Source organism: Plecotus auritus (assembly GCF_963455305.1).
Source record: "Plecotus auritus genome assembly, chromosome: 11".
Taxonomy (NCBI): domain Eukaryota; kingdom Metazoa; phylum Chordata; class Mammalia; order Chiroptera; family Vespertilionidae; genus Plecotus; species Plecotus auritus.
The window spans coordinates 26,706,421-26,727,148 of NC_137777.1; the positions used below are offsets into that span (position 1 = coordinate 26,706,421).

Sequence of the window (20,728 nt, forward strand, 5' to 3'; positions counted from 1 at the left end):
GACCAAAATAAGTCATTGTGTATGGCTTTAAACCAGAATTTGCTTGGGCAAAATAGACATTATAAGTCCACATCATTCATCGACTGGCTAAGTGTTAGGTCGAGGCAGGGGGGAAGTCCAGAGCTGATGCATGCATCTGCAAGGTAGTGGTGACAGAGATAACTGGCACCTTCCTAGACCCCCGGCCCGAGGCGAAAATTCCACACCGCTCATGCCCTCCGCCCTCCCCCCACTAAACAGCTGTATAAAAGAAGTACCAACACTACCCTTTGGTGTGAAATTCCCTGGCCCACCCTCAGACCAGCGAATTTCACCGGGGAGCACAAGATTAAAACCTCCTCCTTTTAATCGGCTGGACTCTCTGTGTTTTGTCTCCTGCGTCGCAAATCTCTCATCTGGTGCTGAAACCCGGGAGTGTCTTGCACGTAATTCTTCACTCAGCTCAGTCAGGGTCTGCACCTTCTGTTCCACCACTCCGGACTCGTTGATGTAGCAGCAGCATTCTTCCTGAAGGAACATGCAGGTTCCCCCTTTTTCCACAGTAAGAAGGTCTAGGGCCCGGGGCTATTTGGGCTACTGATGTTACTTGCCACTGCAGGGAGGCTAAGGAGGTGGTAGTAGACTCCAGGGCTATCTGGAGTTTGTCATTGAAATCCTGAGCAGAGATTATGCTGTTCCCAAGCCCACACTCCCCTCCGCCCAGCTAGGCCTACCGAGGCAGCGATACTTACCCCTAACATGACAGGGAGGAAGGCGGCCTGGTGGGCCCGGGGGTGGAATGAAGGGAGCAACCAGGCGAGCTCCGACTCTCCATACAAGGTTAGTTGGGGAACTACTGCAACCACAAAGTAAGGCCCAGGGTCAGAGGAGTTTATGCAGTTGCTTAAGGTGCCGTTGCACCAAAAGAAGGTACCTGGGCTGGCCTTGGTGGACTGGCTGCAATGTGGTTTTGGGTACAGTTCCAAGTGACCTGTCCCTCAGTTACCGGGTTGCTGGAGAAGAGTGCTGGGTTCTAATGAGCATTGTTGGAGGTCTCTGGGTAAGGCCTGGCCAAGCAGATGAGGACTGTCTCTGAACACCTGGGGCAGGACCGTCCAGGTGAGTGGGTCCTTTTACAATTCCTGTCAACAGTTAACTTTAGAACTTCTTTCTTTCCTTCTTTCAACATACCTTCCATTAAATATTTCTAAACATGTCTAGCAATTAATGTTTCAGTATTGTATGCTATTTAAAATATTTAGAAAAGTCAGGGGGAGAAGGGAACAGGCCCTGAAGCCTGTTTCCAGGCCTCTAACTGCTTGAAATTTTAAAACTGCCATTTTTCTCCTGGAGATAAAGATCTAAGTTTCTGATAAGCTTGTGCCGGCAAGAAAGTTGTTCTCTAGGAAGGGTGGAGTGGAGGAGAGGGCGGGGTGAGAAGGCGCTGAGGCCAGAGCAGTTTTCAGAGCATTAAAGGGTGATTTGCCATCAATACCCATGACCGAGATCGTGGAAGGGAAGAGTGGCCTGGAAAAGGAGGGCAGGACAGAGAAGGTAGCCCCCGTATCGACCAGAAAGGAGAACTGCTTACCCGCTACCTTGAGCATTACCCTGGCCTCGTCGAGGGTGGTGGGGGTCATCGAGTCCGGGCATCTTCAATCTTCAGCCAGTCCCAGCATGGCCAGAGGCAGATCATGACCTGGAAGGGCGGCCCCTCTATGCTGAGACGCAGAGGGCCTGTCACTTTTCCAGGGGCAGTCACTTTTCCAGTGGCCGTTTTGACCACACACTGGGCAGGGCTTGGTTGAAACCCAGGGCCGGGGGCACTGCTTTGCCCAGTGGCCTTCATTCCCACACTTGAAGCATCCTCAAGGTGGCATTCGTCCTCTCGTTGCACCCCCATCACACACAGTCCCCTTTGGACCATGCATGGCTGTCGTCGGCCTCAGAGCTGCTACCAAGGCTTGGGTCTGCAGATTCACCTTTTGTCGAAGGCAGGCTTACTCTGCCTGCTCCTCCTGGGCATTAAAAACCTTAAAGGCCATATTCACTGGATCTTGGACCTGGATCTGAGAAGGCGTTAGGGGAGCGGCTGGCAGGATGGCGGGCGGGCGGCTCTCACGCTGTGCGGTGGCCTCTGGTCGGCTCACGGCCTGAGGTGGCAACAATGGCTCCCGCAGCGGCGGCCGCTGGCTGGGAAAGGGGCAGCCACGGCGAAGAAGGAGGAGGAAGAGAAGGAGCAGAAGGCAGGGCGGCGGGAGCCAGAGGGGTGGAAATGAAAGGTCGGCTGGGTCGAAAGAGTCAGAAGACAGAGAGAGGCTGAGGACCAGTTTGAGGGGGTTTCTCGCGAGCTAGGAGAACCTGGGCTGTGGAACAGAAGGAGCAGAGGGAGGGACGGGAGCACAGATAGAAAAAGACTTGAACATATGGGACCTCGGGCCACTTCCCAGCTTGTTGGCAGAAATTACTGAGGTCAGTGAGGATGTTAAGTCCCGCTTTTGGGTCATCTGGACCCATTCCAATTCATACTGAGGCCATGCCATGTTACAGAAGTAGCCAGATTGGTGAGAAGACACCCTAGAGGTGTGCTAGGATCCTAGGATTCGGTTTGGATTTTTGATTACCCATACCAAATCCTGGGGTTGGGTAGCGAAGGCTAAGGACCAGCGTCCCAGTCTTTGAGCCAAGGCTACGGAGGCCTAAAGGCCGGAGAACCAGAGTGGGGACAGGAATGTCTTTGCTGCCTCTCCAGGTTCAGAACCCCTCCCGGAGAGGCCCAGAGGGCTATGCCCGGAATCTCTGACGCGGGCCGTGGTTTACGAACAGAGATGCCGGAGAAACAACCGCCAGGAATTAGAATGGGCTGGGACTTACCGCTGATGCTGCCGAGCCGGGGGGGAGGAGGATGAGGGTCCTGAGCCACAAGGAGAGAAGAGGGGGGCACCCCGGACCATGAACTGTCAAATGGGATGCTCGCACCCTCCCGGGTTTCGGCACCAGATGTAAGGTTCAAGGGGCAGGAAACGGGAGTCTGAGACCAAGGCATGTTAAAGAGGAGGTTTATTCCACACTAACGATTGAGATTCATTATGGAGGAGGTAGAAAAATCAGGATTAAAGGAGAGGGAGGAGGAGAAGGAGGGACCCAGCCGGGCTGACTCGCAGACTGGGAGAGCAGCAACACATGCAGCGGTAAACATGCCTTTTGAGGGGAGGAACAGGAAGAGGTTGGGCCCAGGGTGGAACGGGAAGAGGTGGGGCCCAGGGCACTCGGCACGCGCTGATTGGTGGTTGAATGTCTCAGGGATGTCCCAGCGCAGATACCGGTTACGTCATACTCTGCCCACCAGTTGGGGGGAGGGAGGATCCATCACTAAGTACTTGGTATACTCACTTTTACCATAATTCTGATTTAGGAGACAGAAGCTAACATTGGTTGAGCATCTTCTATGAGCCCAGCACAGACATAATCCTATGATAAAATAACATTATCTAATCTATCCTCTTTAATGATCTTAGATATTAGGTACCATTATTTCCACTTTAAAAATCAGAAATGGAAGCTTTAAAAAATGCAGTAACCTGTCCACATTTAGGTAGTAAGTGACAGAGCCAAGATTCAAGGTTGTTCAGACTTTTATAACCTTTCACTCCACCACACTGCTTTGCCTTTTCCATCTGTAAAAAAGGAAAGTAATTTATATCAAAATACTGGGAAGTCATCACAGTGCTTACATCTTCTCAGGGGGAAAAAAAGCAAATTATCAGTTTAATAATCTGTTTCCCACACTATTAAGATTTAATTAAAAGCTATTGCTTTGGTGAAACTTTCTGTACTCTGATCCACAACCATCTTTGCTTTCTCCAAATACCTATCAGATATTTTCTTTATTTCACTCTGTTAATACATGATGGTGATAATGTCTCATCTCCTTGGTCCCTAATATGAGCTTTGTTTTCCTTAAAAATATTTTTTTCAAAGCAAATATTTTGTTTATGCTTCTTTTATGTCCATCGTTGGGCTTACCCCAGAACTAGGATCAGTTTTTAGCCCATGTTAAATTGAAAGGGATTTACATATAAAGAAAATACACTATCTTAAAATAATTAAAATATTAAACTATATTCATATGATCTTTCAAGCCCATATTGTCTTTGGTGGTGCTAAGGACTGGTACCCCTTTCAACTTTTGATAACGTTTTTTGAATACTTTGATTTCTTTCATTAAATCATTAGCTAACACATTTGGGAAGCCCCATGAACTGTGGAGTCAGAAATGGTTGGGCTTCAGTATCAGGAGTGCCATTGAATTGCTGGATGTCCCTGAGCAACTTATTGTGCCTCCTGGATCCTCAATTTCTGCAGTGGTAGACTACAAATAATGATAGTACCTAGTTCATTGGATTTAATATGATAACATCTATAAAGTACCCAAAACACTACTTGGCAAATGATCAGCACTTAGCAAATCTGTATTTCCTTTTCTTTGTTTAATGCATTCAAAATCTATTCTTAACTTTTCCAACTTACATATAAAGAATGAGGAATTTTCAGGACACACTTAGGTGTGAGTAGATCAATGGCATATTCCCAGGCTTTTTCCCTTACTGTACCTCTGCTGTACGTTACCTTCTACCTTGCTCCCATCTCCACCTGCTGAAGTTTTCATAACCAAGCTCCAGTGCCATCTCCTCAAGAGAGCCTCCTTCATCCTTCCATTTGGAGTACTATCTCTTCTAGCTCCCTCCCAAAGTATGTGATCTCTGTTCAAGGTCTTTCTTGTAGTATTATCAGCACTCCATTGTCATAGATTTCACCATATCTCATTTATTCTAAGCACAAGTTCTGAGGTGTCCTCCCACATATTTAAATTGCATTCTGGATTTCAAAGACCCCCTCCTTTAGTGTGGCGAGCTCATACATGACTGGCAGCACTGTAAAGAAAAGTGTCCACGTAGGTTGATTTAGAAAAACTCAGCAAATCTTTGGGGGCCAGCAGGTGTTTTTTTCTGGATGATCAACAGTCAATGTGTACAGGACTATTAATAAAGAGCACTCAGCAAGAATGTCCAATGCCATGGTTACTAGCAACATGTGATTATTTGAGCACTTGAAATATGGTTAGTCCAAACTGACATGTGCTGTAAGTGCAAAATATATATCAAATTATGAAGCCTTAATACCAAAAGAGTAAAATATCCCATTAATATTTTTATACCGATTACTTATTGAAATGACAATATTTTTATATATACATTAAATAGTATATAGTATTTTTAAAATTTTGAAGCACTAAACAGACAGTGATGACAAGATTAGCTAATGGACCGGAAACATGGGACACCCTATGGGTTTTGGAAAGGCTCTCCCCTTTTGGTGGGAAAGGATGGGGTTAGGCAAAATCTTGAGGCTGACTTTGTCCCCCCTCACATTGCCCCCTCAGGTCATATACACAATTCCCTGGCTATACCAAGCCCCCTCAAGGCCAAGCCACAAACTCCTTTCTAATCTGGATGACCTTTACCCTGTATTTATCCCTCCTAAGGCCTTCTTTTATTTCCAGACCACCTTTGAAGCATTAACTCTATTTTACTTCTATCAGGGTCTTCTCTTTTCATTCTCAAGAGCTTCAGCTAAACATTTCCTCTTGAAAATCAAAGGCTTTTGCTTTCAATGGTTGTGTCTGATGTGACCATAAGAGCTTATTTTGAAGTTGAAAAAAAAAATCAACATTTTTTTTCTCTCCGCTTTAATAATCCTGATTCTCTGAGTGGGTGCCTCTGACTGAATAAGAAAATGATGACATACAAAGAAAAGCAGAAGGGAAAATTATCAAGGTTGATATTTCAGTATAATCTATTTGACACTATTTTATTTAGAGATTTTGCATACATCACATCTCTTCGAAAAGTGTGTAAACTCTTTCAAGTCAGAAGTTTAATTTTGTCTCTGTATATCCTCTCAAAGTACCAAGCCTTCTGTCTTGCACAGAGTAAGTAAATAGTAAATATTTGAAAAAATAAATAAGCTGAAAAAGCACAATACATGTTTTTGAAAATTCAAGGGCAAAGCCACATGGAAGAATTTTGGTGCATGATAAACAAATGCTGCAATGTGTTAATCAGTTGATCCAGATATACAAAACAATGGTACTTTTAAAATTAAAAACATGCAGAGAATTGTATTAGGCTTGCTCAGAAGGGCATATTATAAACACAGGTTTGCAGGATAGGTGACACAAATTTTAATGTTTCTTACACATCCCACTGGAATTCTACATTCAATCTAATTCAATTATGACTTGTTCGATTAGTTGTACCTGTGCAGCCAACTCCAAATCAAATTATTCATACAAAACCAAGGAATGTTGGTGGAAGATATTGCAAATTAATTTCGAAACTGTTTCCTCTGACTTTAGCTGATCAAGATATTGTTTGTCTGAAATGATTCATTATTTTAATTATTACTTCTGCGGCCATTGTTTCTATTCAGGTGACAAAGGGGAAAAGGGTTTGCCCGGGATTCCTGGAGGAAAAGGCAAAGCAGGTATGCTTGCTAATCTTGCTCCTTAATTTCTGGCATTATTCCAAATGTATTTGTCTCCAAAATAGATTTACTTTTTATGAAAAAGAAAAACAAAAATATTTGCAGTGTACCTATTTTATTCAAGGTAGAGGAAAGAAAAAAGGGAACTTTCCTCTCTATTTGCTGGTGACTTTCCAAGCCCTGGGGAAGGGGTGATGGCACATTCCGTCCTGTCATGCTGTGAGGAATCAACCCAGCACATCAGGAAGCAGCCCTCATTCTGCTAGACCAAGAGGAAAATCCACAATGGCCTCAGCACTAGGCCTGGTCAGCATGCCTAACATTCCACCAGCATCTCAACCAAATACTGGCCAGCAGTTTGCCAGAAGCAAATTGGCCTTATCTGAAAGACCCTGTGATTACAGGACATCAATGACCATGGACACTCTCTCCAAGTACTGAGAGTTTCATTTCCAGAGCTACATGCAGGGATAGAAAGTACTAGTTTGGGGGGAGGGGGGCTTCAGTTGTTTCTGTCTATAGGGGTATGGTAAAGACTAAGTCTAAGAACTGTTTTAAATCCCTTATTTAACTGAGAATATAGAGAAATAAAGCCACAAGTTTCCTCCTTCCCTTTGTCTAATAAATTTCTTTTTCTTTTTCAACCACCTTAGAAGAAAGCAAACAAATGTTTATATGAAGCAGCCACCAAATAGAAAAGAATAGAATCATTTGAATTTCACATCATTTTCCTTACAGTTCCTTCTGTGTCACAGTATCAGTAGGTAATAGGAAAAAAAAACAAGGTAAATGAGCAAAGGGGAATGAATGGCAGAAATTAAAATCATAGTTAACCCACAAATGTGACAACTGGCTCTTGAAATAATACATTGGATCTTTTCATGAGATTTAAATTTGGTCCTCAACACATTCAAGCTATACTTCAAGTGGATCATCAGAATTTACGTTTGATTTCATCATGAAAGGTTTCTCTTGCCCTTGTGTGAGTGAATGAACAATGCAGTAATAGAAGAGAAGACTGGCTGGAAATCGATTTTCAGAAAGCTGCAAAGATTTTATTCTGAAATTGGAGAGTCACATCCTGTGTTCCACAAAAATGCCAAATTGTCCACAACATGTGTGCAGTGGCTCATCATATTTACTCTCCTTTTTAAGGAGATGGTTTCTAACTGTGTTTCAACCCATTCACTATACTTTAAAAGATATATTCTGAATTCCTAAAGGCAGTGTAATTTGGAAACATTATTTTTAATAAAAGATTAAAAGTATAGCTGCTCACAGAGAAACATAGTAGACTAGAAAAAGATAGTAAATGTTGGGAAGAGGGGTGGCTCCTTTCAACTCATCTGCATGTGTTTCAATAAGAATTCACAGTTTTGTCCTTCAAAAGGTACTGTCTGCGATTGTGGAAGATACCGGAAAGTTGTTGGGCAACTGGACATTAGTGTTGCTCGCCTCAAGACATCTATGAAGTTCGTCAAGAATGGTGAGTGTATTCTCTTTTGCTTTGTGCTATTTATTGGTTTAGTCTTTTTCAACATTACAATTCCAGTATTTCTAGCAGGAAATACCTTGGGTTGGGCAAAGGACTACTAAGATAGTGTCACCAGATTAAAGGTCTCTCAAAATACTAATTATCCACTCCGACTCCAGGACACTTCTTCAAGTCCACTACGTATATTTGTACATACTGCATTGACTATGGGTAGAAAAAGTTACTTTCTGGGGAGTGGGGATGGTGAAAAGGTCAGAGTTTGGCAAGCCATTCTTTGAGAATAAAAAGGGACAGCAAGACTCAAACAGCGATCATCTCTAAGAAATAGAAGTAATAATAAAAACAATAGCTATTTCCTTGAATACTTAGAATATTAATAATTGTGATATAAGTGTTATGATTAAGATGAAGCTTAGGAAGATGATCTTGCCCATAGATACAGAGCTAATGAACTGTGGAGCAGGGATTTGATTATAGGTTTCACACAAATTAATAGGGACATCGTGTGTTTCTTTAAATTTTGCAATTTTCATATTAGTCATTTTTGCTATCTCTTGTCCTTAGCAGTTACACCTTCAAAGTGAGGCTATGTGTTCTCTTCTGAGACAGTATGAATGCGGGAACTATTGTAATTAGTGTTACAATTGGTTTCATTTTGTTGTACTTTCACTTATTGCAATCCAGCTATATTTGTTTACATTATTGGAAGCACACAGATGCCATCTTGTGTTCATCCTCATCTTGTAATACTACAGGCACAGGAAATGCTCAATATTAACTATTGACCCTAATTATAATTCTGCACAAGATGCATTCTCTGGCATGACTTGGTTACTCATGAATAAACCAGACCTCAGAGGTTCAACATACAGCAATAGTTCTTAACATTTGAGTGGTCACAGATTTCTTTGTGAATTTTAATTTATGAACCCTAAAAAGTATATGTTGATGACCCTGAAGCCCAAAACATACATAGCACACTTTGAGCTCGAAATGATTCTGCATCCCCAATTCTGACTTGAAGCATACTCAGTAGCTCAGTCTACTTTATGTACCTGGAGTGAAGTATGAACAATCTCAAAAGATGTACGTGTTCACAGCCCTGGAATTGGCCCAACGTGGAAAAACTTCTGAATTATTCCCATATCAGTTTAATAAGCTTCTATCATCCTTTGCAATGTTGGAAGCACCAAGACTACAGAATAGCAAAGACATGGTTATTGTTCTCAAGATGTTCACAGTTTAGTAGAAGAGACACACAAACAATTAGACTAGAATGTGTTGAGTACTAAGAAATGGGAACAGGGGCTAAGACTCCCAGTGTGTGCTCAGGGAAAGGCTCCTCTGAGATAAAACACTTACACTGAGATTGAAAGGATGAGTAGAGTTTTCCAGGTAGAGGAGCAGTGAGAAGAATTTCCAGGCATGGAAAGCATGGAACTGGAAGAGAGAAGGGCATGCTCATGGAACTGTAAGTTTGGCAAAGGCATACACTAGGATGGGAAAAAGTCTGAGATGAGCTGGCTTGCAGTTCATGTAACAAGTCTGTGTCAAAATAGCTCTTTGCTTCAAAGTCGTGTGGGAAATTAAACAGGAATGGCAGGGAGGACAACTGGTAGGAGTTCTTTCTCCATGTGAAAACTAGAAAGGTGGAGAAAATATTAAACCAGTGCCAAGGTCATCATAGGGCCTTGCAAAATAATTGTAGACTTTTAAAGAAATGTATTTAAACCCAGAAATATTATATGCTTGCCTTTTCTCTTTTTGAGATAAATAATTACACTCTTCTCTGCAAAGTCATAGCAGGGATTAGGGAAACGGATGAGAAATTCTACTACATCGTGCAGGAAGAGAAGAGCTACAGGGAATCCCTGACCCACTGCCGGATCCGGGGTGGCATGCTAGCCATGCCCAAGGATGAAGCTGCCAACACACTCATTGCGGACTATGTAGCCAAGAGTGGCTTCTTCCGGGTCTTCATCGGGGTGAATGACCTTGAGAGGGAGGGACAGTATGTGTTCACGGACAACACCCCACTGCAGAACTACAGCAACTGGAAGGAGGGGGAGCCCAGCGACCCCTATGGTCATGAGGACTGTGTGGAAATGCTGAGCTCAGGCAGGTGGAATGACACAGAGTGCCATCTTACCATGTACTTTGTCTGTGAGTTTGTCAAGAAGAAAAAGTAACTTCTCTCATGCTACACATTGGTTATTCCCTGTGACTACCATTGCTATTCTTTTTATCTATCCTTTTCTTCCTAGTTATGCTAAATTTGTTCTGACTGAGGACAAGTGGGAAATGCTAAACTGAGGTTTGGAATCTCCATCGCACTGTTCTTTGGTGACAGTTTTAGACATTTGTTTATATAGTATAGTAGTGAGCCAACAGCTTACATGGGTCTCAAGAGAGAGTTTGAATTGTTAGTTGTGTGGGAGGTGGTTGTTTATGCCTCAAATAAAATGTTCTCTTGGCATTTGCTCTGTCCCCTCTCTCTAGAGCCCTAATCGCTCTCTACCTGGCCCAGCAGATAATTGGGACAGTTGGTTGGTGAGGACTAGGAAAATCTGTCATTCCCAAAGTCAGACATGTGGGAGGGTCTTATGTTTTCTAGAAATGCCAATATATTATTCATCTTGGAATCCAAGATCCCTAGTTCTTTGTTCAGTCATCACCATAGCCATCCTCATACTTGTAAGTCCCTCTTGTTCACACAAGCATAGAAACACTTCATCCCCAACCTCTATATGAGGAAATTCTGGCCCAGTGACCTGTTCCAGGCCATATGGAACCACACAGAATCTTTTTGTGCTTCTGACCTATAATTTTCAGTGAAGAGTATCAGGTAGCTGCCCTGGCTCCCTTCCTTTAGGCCTACAACTTAATCCCAGACCCCCAGATGATTAACTCTCTGACTTGAGGAAAAGGGACCTTTAGAAATTAAAAAGAAAAAAAAAAAAGAAGAGGGTTTGTTCCCAACCTAATCCTCCTGCTAAATTTCCCCTTGCTACTAATATGGCTCCATTTTTCCTTGTCTTAGGTTGATTCATATCAACTGTCCTTCCTTAGTCATGGGGAATGATGGAGGGGGTTTGTGAAGCCTTCAGAAAACTCTAGAAGCTTCCAGGTGCTACCAACATCAAGTCTCTAATCCCCCTCCTCCCTACATCTAATGTATCACTCAGGGCAACATTTTGTGGGAGGCCCTTTACTGCCATAACTGTATGTTATAAAAACCCAGAGTAGAGATGCCCTTTCTAGTACTCTGACATCACAGGAATGTCAGGCATGGAGTTTGGAACATGCCTGGGACTCACATTTACTGAGCTGATGAAGTTCTATTTTGAACTACAGATCACACTTCTAAGCAGCTTTCATTCTGGAATCTAAAAATAAACAGTTCAACAAAACTCTATATTATCCCCTTTTATATTGTTGCTCCAGTTATAGTTTGTGACATATGATCAGACTCCTTAAAATGCTGGAAACATGGTTAATGAACTTAGAGAAACAGATCAACAACATATGTTCACCTTAAACCATGTGTTCATGATTTCACCCATGACTAACTGGTTATGAGATAGGATTTAATTAGGTTATTTCTGTGGATTTAACAAGGGTCACAAACTCAAGTACTACAAGGGCCATACAGATGACATAAATAAATCCTGGTACACTAAAAACAGCTTGCCCATCTAAAGGAACCAGCTGCTCCTTGGTGGCTGCTATTTTTGCCATGGAGGACCCAATGTCACTACATGTTCTGATATTTCAAGAGAAATCAGAGATCTGGAATTTTAGAAGTTAACTTTATATTTTTTTAAAGTTGGCATATAGTCCATTTTTAACCCAAATTTTAAGCCATACAAAACAGTCTGCTAGCCAGAATCATGACCTTTCCATCTCTCACCTCTTCGGGAAAGTTCCAAAGATTCTAACCATATTCAATGTCATTAGGATACAGTGACATCAAAGTCAAGATCTCCTATTGATACCTCATTCAGTTCAATCACAGGAATTTCTTCAATGTTTTCCACTCATCAAGTTAATAAACTAGTTACTTATTCAGGCTTTGAGACTGTGACATATGATATTTTGAAGGCAGGCAGTTTAATAAAAATTACAAAGAGAACACCATATCAAAACCATTATCTTTGGGTCGAATGCCAGTCAAGAGCATGAGGCACAAGACTCTAGAAACACTTGGAGGAAAAGAAAGGGGGGAAAAAGAGAGAGAGGGAATGGACAGTAAACCTTGACTAAGATCTCCACTGGAATTCATATTCTAATTTGTTTTGAGACCCTAAAGTATGAATATTTGTTGTATGTATTACAAGTGTTATTATGATTATTATAATAATAACAACATTTTTCCATGGCTCATCTTTGCTTCCAATGCTTCCAAGAGAAGATCACAGAGCTTCAAAGAATAGGATTCATCCTTCCACGTTGCCTAGAGGAAATGTTTAAGGTACCACAGACTTAATTAGACCTATTATGAAACTTGCTTTGTGCTTTACAAAATAAACACCTTCACATATCAGATATCATGTGATTTTGATAAACTTTGTTAAGTATGAAGAGCAAACATTTTTATTTTAATTCTTTATTGTTTAAAGTATTACATATAGTATTACATATGTCTCCTTTTTCCCCCATTGACCTCTTCCCAGCTACCCCAGCACATGCCCTTACCCCCCTAGTGTCCGTGTCCATTGGTTATGCTTATATGCATGCATACAAGTCCTTTGGTTGATCTCTTACTGCCCCCCTCCCCTCCCTTCCTTCTGAAGTTTGACGGTCTGTTTGATGCTTCTATGTCTGTGGATCTATTTTTGTTCATCAGTTTATGTTGTTCTTTATATTCCACAAATGAGTGAGATCATGTGATATTTATCTTTCACCAACTGGCTTATTTTGCTTAGCACAATGCTCTCCATGTCCATTCATGCTGTTGGGAATGGTAAGAGTTCTTTCTTTTTTACAGGAGGGTAGTATTCTATTGTGTAGGTGTACCACCGTTCTTTAACCCACTCATCTGCTGATGGCACGTAGGCTGTTTCCAAATCTTAGCTATTGTAAATTGTGCTGCTATGAACATAGAGGTGCATATGTCCTTTCTGATTGGTGTTTCTGATTTCTTGGGATATATTCCTAGAAGTGGGATTACTGGGTCAAATGGGAGTTCCATTTTTAATTTTTTTGAGGAAAATCCATACTGTTTCCCACAGTGGCTGCACCAGTCTGCATTCCCACCAGCAGTTGCACCAGGGTTCCTTTTTCTCTATATCCTCACCAATACTTGTCGTTTGACGATTTGTTGATGATAGCCATTTTGTCAGGTGTGAGATGGTATCTCATTGTTGTTTTCATTTGCATCTCTTGGATGATTAGTGACTTTGAGCATGTTTTCATATGTCTCTTGGCCTTCTGCATGTCCACTTTCGAAAAGTGTCTAAGTCCTTTGCCTATTTTTTTATTAGCTTGTTTATCTTGAAGGGCAGACATTTTTACTTCCATTTTCCCAATGAGGATAATGGAGGCCCAAGGATAATTTACCAAAATTAAGTCATTTGAGAGAAAAGCAGGACTCCAGCCTGCTGATGGAAACTGTCAAGCCAGAGTTTTCTCCAGCTTCTGTTTGTTGCTCTTATATTGAATGGAAGTTCATCCTCAATTCCCTCGTGGTAGCAGAGGCTCAAATAATGTCTCTTGATTTCCTTCCAAAGTTAAAAATGAAGGTCAATTAACAGAGATGCTGGGGATTCAGAAACTTTCCTTACAAATATGGTGTTCTCTGGTTTACTTTTTCATTCACAGATGTCTATATGTGGCATTAGTGTGGGGAGGTGACTTAGTACAATTTTGCAGATAACTGCAGATGTAGGGAAAGCAAAACAGATATATGAAAATCAAAATTTTCCCCAAATAAAAATGAGCATGTAATTATTTGCCCCCATAAAATAATTCACTAGAGTATTCCCTTAAATAATTAGCACTTAAAATTGATTTTATTCTTAAAAGTTGAATTTATACTAAATGTTTCAGGAACATATCTGGGCACTTCCTAAGGATGACATAAAATTTCCAGGGAAAAAAATTTAAAATTTTTTTTCACAATCTCACAACACTGCCTTATCAAAGCAGCATAATCTATAATCACACAAAGGGCAATAGTTTATGCCCAGAGTCGTAGTCCAAATACCATAGAAAGATATAACAGTTGAGAGAGATATAATAATCATTGATTTTACTTTGGACAACTCACCCATAAAAATGGCTTGAATTTTTTTAAATGTATTTTTAAATTCCTACTTAAATCTACGTTACCCAAATATGAGTTGCTTTGATTATTAACAAATTACTTTTCAGCTCTCTAGATTGCATTTCTTGAGACAAGAAAATATCAGTGGAATCAGAAATGTTAACTAAACAGTAGCACCCATTACACCAACAATAGATTGAGACAAATGTTTGCAGAGAATCGTGGTTGGATTCCACACAGGGTAACACGGGTTTGGTGTATTACTTTGATATTCAAAATCTAGGTCTGGTGTCATGACTGCCTTGAATTTCAGTGCCAACTGTGTCACTTACTACCAGCCCTGGTAGGGAAATATTTTCCACACTCTAAAACTTGTTTCCTAATCTGTATGGTTCCTCCTCACAGAGTACTGTGATAATTAAAGGAGGCAATATGTAATGAGACTAGACACATTATATAGATACAATAAAGCAGCCATTACTACCACCTACAGGTACATGTTGAAAAGAAATAAGCCATATTTTAAGTTATGTAAAAAATATCTAAGTAAAAAATATATGTATATAGCATGCATATATATATATATATATATATATATATATATATACACACACACACATATGTGTGTGTCTATATGTGTAAAGGTAAATTTTTAATCCTCTTTTATAGTTAAAATTTTTATCTTCAGGGCAGTAAATAAACTGCCAAATGCTGATATGAATTAGAGCTGACGTTCACACCTGGATATGATTGATTCTCTAAGATACAGTTCATCTGAACCTATGTTTATCACATAAAAAGTAACATTTTTAAATTAAAAAAAAATCATTGACTTGTATTACCCTGAGATCATAAGACCTTCATAGTCTAGTCAAGTCCTTTAAAATTTGAGGGGGAAAGAAAGTCATGTCATTTTGAATGGAGATGAAAGAAAAGGAAGAATTTGCCACAGATGTTGTACACATAAAGCTTTTCATAAATATTGGACATTCTTTTACTGAACCCCTAACAGATGGTCATGCAGTCTACATGTGAATGTTTTTGGTAATTACTAACCTCATTAGAAAGTTTTTCCTTATAGTGAGCATCTCTCCAATTTCTACCCATTGTCCTGCCCTTTGCTATTGATAACTCTGAGATAAACTGGAGCAGGCTATTAATAAAAGTAAAAATGGGTTAGGGAATGTTGTCCTCACTATGGGACTGGTTACTTTGGTGGATATCTGGTATTATACATTTTGCTAAACCCAGATGGTATGACCCACATCCACTGAATTAAAATTTGGGATTGTTAAAGACATGAGGGGCACAGATATAGAGTATGAATAGTATCCAAAGTCATGGGGGACATCTCAAGCATAAATAATCTATTTATTAGGAGCGGTACATAATAGTCAGGGTTCAACCCCCAGGAGAGGAGGCTGCTAATGGGGTAGACAGTTTGATAAGGCCCCACTGAGAAGGTTCATTCAAGATAGGTGTCCAGGGCCAGTGGGACAATGAAGTCAAAATCAGAGTCCAGGTGCACGAAGCCTACAAGGTGGACATCTGGCTCAGGTGGGTAGTAGAGTTCATTGACTCACTAATTCATCAGATATATTTATGGAGCATTTAATATGGGTTAAAAGACAGCATGATAAGGATTGGAGACACAATGGAAAAGAAGACTGATCAGATTCCTAGCCTAGTGGGCAGAACCCTCGGGTTCATTGAACATCAGGCTTACCACACTGAGACCCAAGACTTAATCTATTATGGGGGATGGAATCTATAATCCTATTCTATTTCTACACCTCCTTCCTTATCAACATAACAGCTCTTCAAAGATACACTGAAATAAGTTGGACAAGGGAATTTTTTGTAAGAGTACCACATTATCTTTCCTAAAGAGCAGCACTGATGCATCTCTTCAGGTATTTTATACATGCATTTCGGCCGATTCATGATATGAACAAAAAACTCCCATGACAATGTGTATACTCACCCACACCATTTCCTCACCAGAGAGAATACATTCTTGTGCTCGTGCATGAGTGAGCTTTGACACCTGGCAAATTTTCCCTTGTCTTATATTTTCCTGGTTACCTACACCTGATATTCAGTGAAACCCAGATTTGCCATAGATTGTCACATTTATAATAAAATAAGGACAGGTAGGAGGAAGAGAGGAGAAATGATTCAGACATTTCATAATTTATTAAAAGGTGAGGACAGCAACCCCACATGAATCACCATGTTGGCATCTACAGTTGGGAGATAATGCAAATAAATGTGGGTCCATGCCATTTTAAAGCTATATCACCATTTGGCATATGCATTTTTCACTTTAGAACCCTTAAATAGACTAATTTATCAAGAGTTAAGCCTTACTGTGAGTAAACCTGGTTGAAGGGCCTTTGGGAGAGGGATGGAGATAAGGATTGGCTACAATCCACCCCTTGATGTATTGATAGAATATCAGTCCCAGGAAATAGTTCTCATAAGCTCTGTCATGATATATAAGAATTTCAGGCATTTTCCAAGTCTTGAGAAAATAAACTAGGGGGAGACATTATTTCAAATCACACTTAAATCCAAAAATCTAGGTGGATATCTTTACAAAGACATATATTTGACATATATAGAATTCTGGAAGACTCTTCCCTAGCAGTTTACAATTTTACATGGATATTTCCTGGATCAAGTTGGAGAAGATGATTCTGGAGAAAGCATACCAGAGAAGCATATGTTTTAGAAGTGAGTGTTTTTTGGAAATGTTTATGTTTTAAAATGTTTTTCCCCAAATCCCCTGTTTTATATGATCTTATCTTTGATTTTGCTGGCCTTGACACTTTTCAGGCACTCAGCCTCCAGGAATGATGAAGGATTTTTGTACTGACACAAGCACCAAAGTTCTCTCTTCCACAGACTAGGGACTTTGTTCATGCCCTAAAGGACCTTCGGACTTAGGGAATAGAGTGAACAAACAGGAAGCTATTTCCAATTGGCCTCTACATTTGAGAAAGAAGATCTCAATTGACATATCCAAAAATAAAATTTGAAACACTGGAAAGAAGTATCAGAAACACAGTGTTTTAAGAAGCTTGAAAACATTTATTCTGGGTTTCTTAACATGAAACACCCTTGCATAGAGAGGTCTTATACAAAAAATAAGGCAATGGTAAAATATATCTTCATGTCTCTACCTTTGAAAGTGCAAAAGAAAACTACCTAAGCTCTTCTTTCCTTGGATAATCTATCTTATTGGGAACAGGGTGGGACATTGTACTATTGCTTCTCTTTAAAAAAAATGTGTAAGCTGTATTTTTATACATTTTCAATAATTCAGTAGCTTTATATGCACTAATGTTCTGGCCTTACTGGTTCATACTTCTGTGAATTATCAAGATAATATTTGCAGGGTGAAATTAGACACAAGCAAAGGCTGTATTTCTCTGACCACCACAATCAAGCCCTCAGTTCCCTATGAATAGAAATTACATGATACCTGGGTGCTGGTGTGCAAACTTCTTGTACTGAAAATCTTTACTGTCAAATTGTCAGCAATCACTTCCAGATAATTTACATACTTGAGATTCTGAGATACCCTTGAATCCTTATGGCTGTTTATTTCCTGGAAATGTCTAGCCATAGTTGGGAAGTGTTCTCACCCTCTGCAGAAGTATACTAGCCATATAGCTATTGGGAGTATAGGTCCTTAGTTCCCTTACTCTTAACATGGCTTCCTATTCACACCCAATGATGAAGAGTAAAAGGCAATTTCATGTTATTTTGTGCAAAGTTCTGAATGTAAACCCACCCTCATTTAGGTTTATGTGCTCAATGCCCATAAGAAATCTTTGGTTAAGCCTTAATGCATCTCCTTCCCATCAAGTTTAATGAAATCCTCCTCAACCAGAAAACCGATGCCCTGACTGGTACCCCAACTCCCAGAAATATTTGTCCTGGAAGAAAGCCATTTTTACAGGTATACTGTCTAGCTTAGGTCTTGAACATTTCTTATCATACTCAGCACCCCACAAGAGGTGAATAATACACTATGTCTGAGAAGTCATGGTTCCTTATATTCAAAAGGTCTTGTCAGAAACAACGTATGCTACAATATGAGATGCCAATTCTGCAACTCAGCAAGCCATGTTACATATGCCTCAAGACCAGGTTCTAGAACTTGAAATTCTTCAATCTGGCAACTTTTCAGTTTCACTTTACTTGAGTCTGTGTCATAAGACATAGATACTCCCTGTTAATGTTTTTTAGAGACTTTTTATGGACAGTAGTGGCTATAGTATACTATTGCAATCATGGGCATAGATATAGGATTTGAAGGTACAAAAATAGGTGAGGTTGCTTAGGGAAAAATGTTGAGTGAGGAGAGCAGATACCCCAGGTCTGAGATCTGAGTTATTTTAATATACAATGGTTGAGAAGAAGGAAAGAGGTGGGATTCTTAAGGTATTACTACTTTTTCAATCATTGATAAAGAATGATGAGAAAAGTAGTAATGGAATCAGAAATGTTTCAAGAAGAAGGGAGCAGTCAACTTTATTGACTGTCTCTGAGAGTTCAATTAAAAACAACACTTAAAAAGTACCTATTGAATTTGTCAAGATGAAGTCAAAAAGGAACTTAGCAAAAGAAGTCTCAGTATTATTGAGGGAGGCAGAAGACAAAGTAGAGTTGGGCTGATAGGAAAATGGGCTGCAAAAGAAGTAGAGATGGTATTCATAGATAATATGTTCATGAAGCTTGTCCATAAAGAAAAGTTAAAACAATAAGATCAAGAATGGAGGTTAGACATTGTCAAGCAAAATAATAATAACTGACACAACTTGAGTGCTATGCTAAGTAAGCATTTTATATGTGGTTTGGTTTAATCCACAAATCAATCCCATGTGACACATATTATAACTATCTTCATTTTATCTATGAGTACACTGAGACACAGAGATTAAGTAACATCCCCATAATCATTTTGATTCAGGCAGTCCAGTCCAGTGCCTGCGTTGTTAATCACTGTACTGTTCACTCACACAGTATGATGATGGATGCTTTTGGAAGTTCCAGTATTTCTGCTATAGCTTTGCTATTTGTGTGACTTCTTCAACCTCAACTTCCCTGAGCTTATTAGCTGTGAGTACAACATACATATTGATGAATAGATGTAAAAGATGAAAAACTGTACAAAAACATTATTATTTCACAACACCTTCAGCAGTCATGAATACATTTGAAATTTAGAAACATTTCATCCACTTCTCAAAAGGACCAAATATTTCAAGAATTCTGAAGGCTACCCTTTTTTTTCTGTCCCTCAGAACTCAAGGAAAAATATAGCAAGGAAAAAATAAAGGAAGTGATTCTAAGAGAGACAGAGTGTTCAGGGGCTCTGTTTGAAAATAGTCAACATGATGAAGTTTCTTTAAAAACCTAGAGAAGCAACTGCTCTGATTGAGAGAAGGGAAAATGACATAATTGGCGTCCCCTGGGCCAGAGTGATGTGACCCTGAGATGGAGTGTGACAAGAAGATGGAGAGCACAGGGTGCTCCTCTTAAAGGACACTGTGAGTACTACTGGACAGAAGCTTGGCCTGTGGGTTCCAGGTGTCAAGTTCTTTGGGATTCTGAAAGCATTCAGGTCCCTTTGCTATGAGAGTATTCTAGGCTGGAAACACTACTCCCCAGCAATTTTAAAATGACTCCTATCTTCTTCTCTTGTTTCTGTGATATATGTAACAGGATATGCAATTTTTATTTAAGAATAAAATATCACTTGTTCCATGATGATGATAATTTTCTAATTTTTGCAGTTATACAACCACAGAACTCTTGCCTCCAATTTTATTTTTTACTCTTATAGTCCTACACAATAAATCCACAAATTTGTAGTGTAACTTATTATGAAACCTAGATATTTGATGAATGAATATGTGTTCTTTGTACTGTGGCTTCTGCCTACATTCTCAGCTCCTCCACTTGCCTCCCCCTTCCAGGCACACACCTTCACATCTACACATACACTAGAAGTTTCCACAGCAGGTTCATCTTTCTGATTTGTGGATATTGCCTTCCTGTATTACTCCATGTTGTCACTGTATTACTCCATGTTGTCACTTAGCAACCCTTCACTTATCCAATGAAACACTGCTCACATATCTCAGCTTCCCAAAGACCCTCAGAGTTTTATTCCACTGCTCTCACCATGGTCCTGTCATGGTATTTTCTGTTGAGGATGGGATTATATCATATTTATCTTTGTAGCGCGAAGTCCGAGGCAAAGTGTCCAAGCTACAGTAAGCAACCAGCACGTTTGCTCAGTAACTACTTAGTTAATGGTGAATCCAGGAATAGAATTTAAAGTCACAAGATGCTCCCCTGTCCTACTGTGTGTAGGGCAGGGTTCTAGGAGCTAAGAGTGTTTTAGTTAGGGTCTTTACAGGAAAGAG

The 20,728-nt window shown here is 40.2% G+C and overlaps 1 protein-coding gene across 2 annotated transcripts in view; it reads left to right on the plus strand.

The window, feature by feature from the left end:
• The window catches only part of COLEC10 (collectin subfamily member 10), a 40,735-nt gene extending 29,773 nt beyond the window's left edge, over positions 1–10,962 (plus strand). Inside the window, exons 4-6 of one of the 2 annotated variants that reach the window (XM_080646951.1) lie at positions 6,472–6,525; positions 7,916–8,011; positions 9,818–10,962. In XM_080646951.1, coding sequence (XP_080503077.1) covers positions 6,472–6,525; positions 7,916–8,011; positions 9,818–10,209 — 542 coding nt within the window. In that variant the 3' untranslated portion in view covers positions 10,210–10,962. The remainder of the gene's footprint in view (positions 1–6,471; positions 6,526–7,915; positions 8,012–9,817) is intronic. The other variant, XM_080646952.1, reaches the window with a different exon arrangement.
• The last annotated feature ends 9,766 nt before the right edge of the window (positions 10,963–20,728 follow it).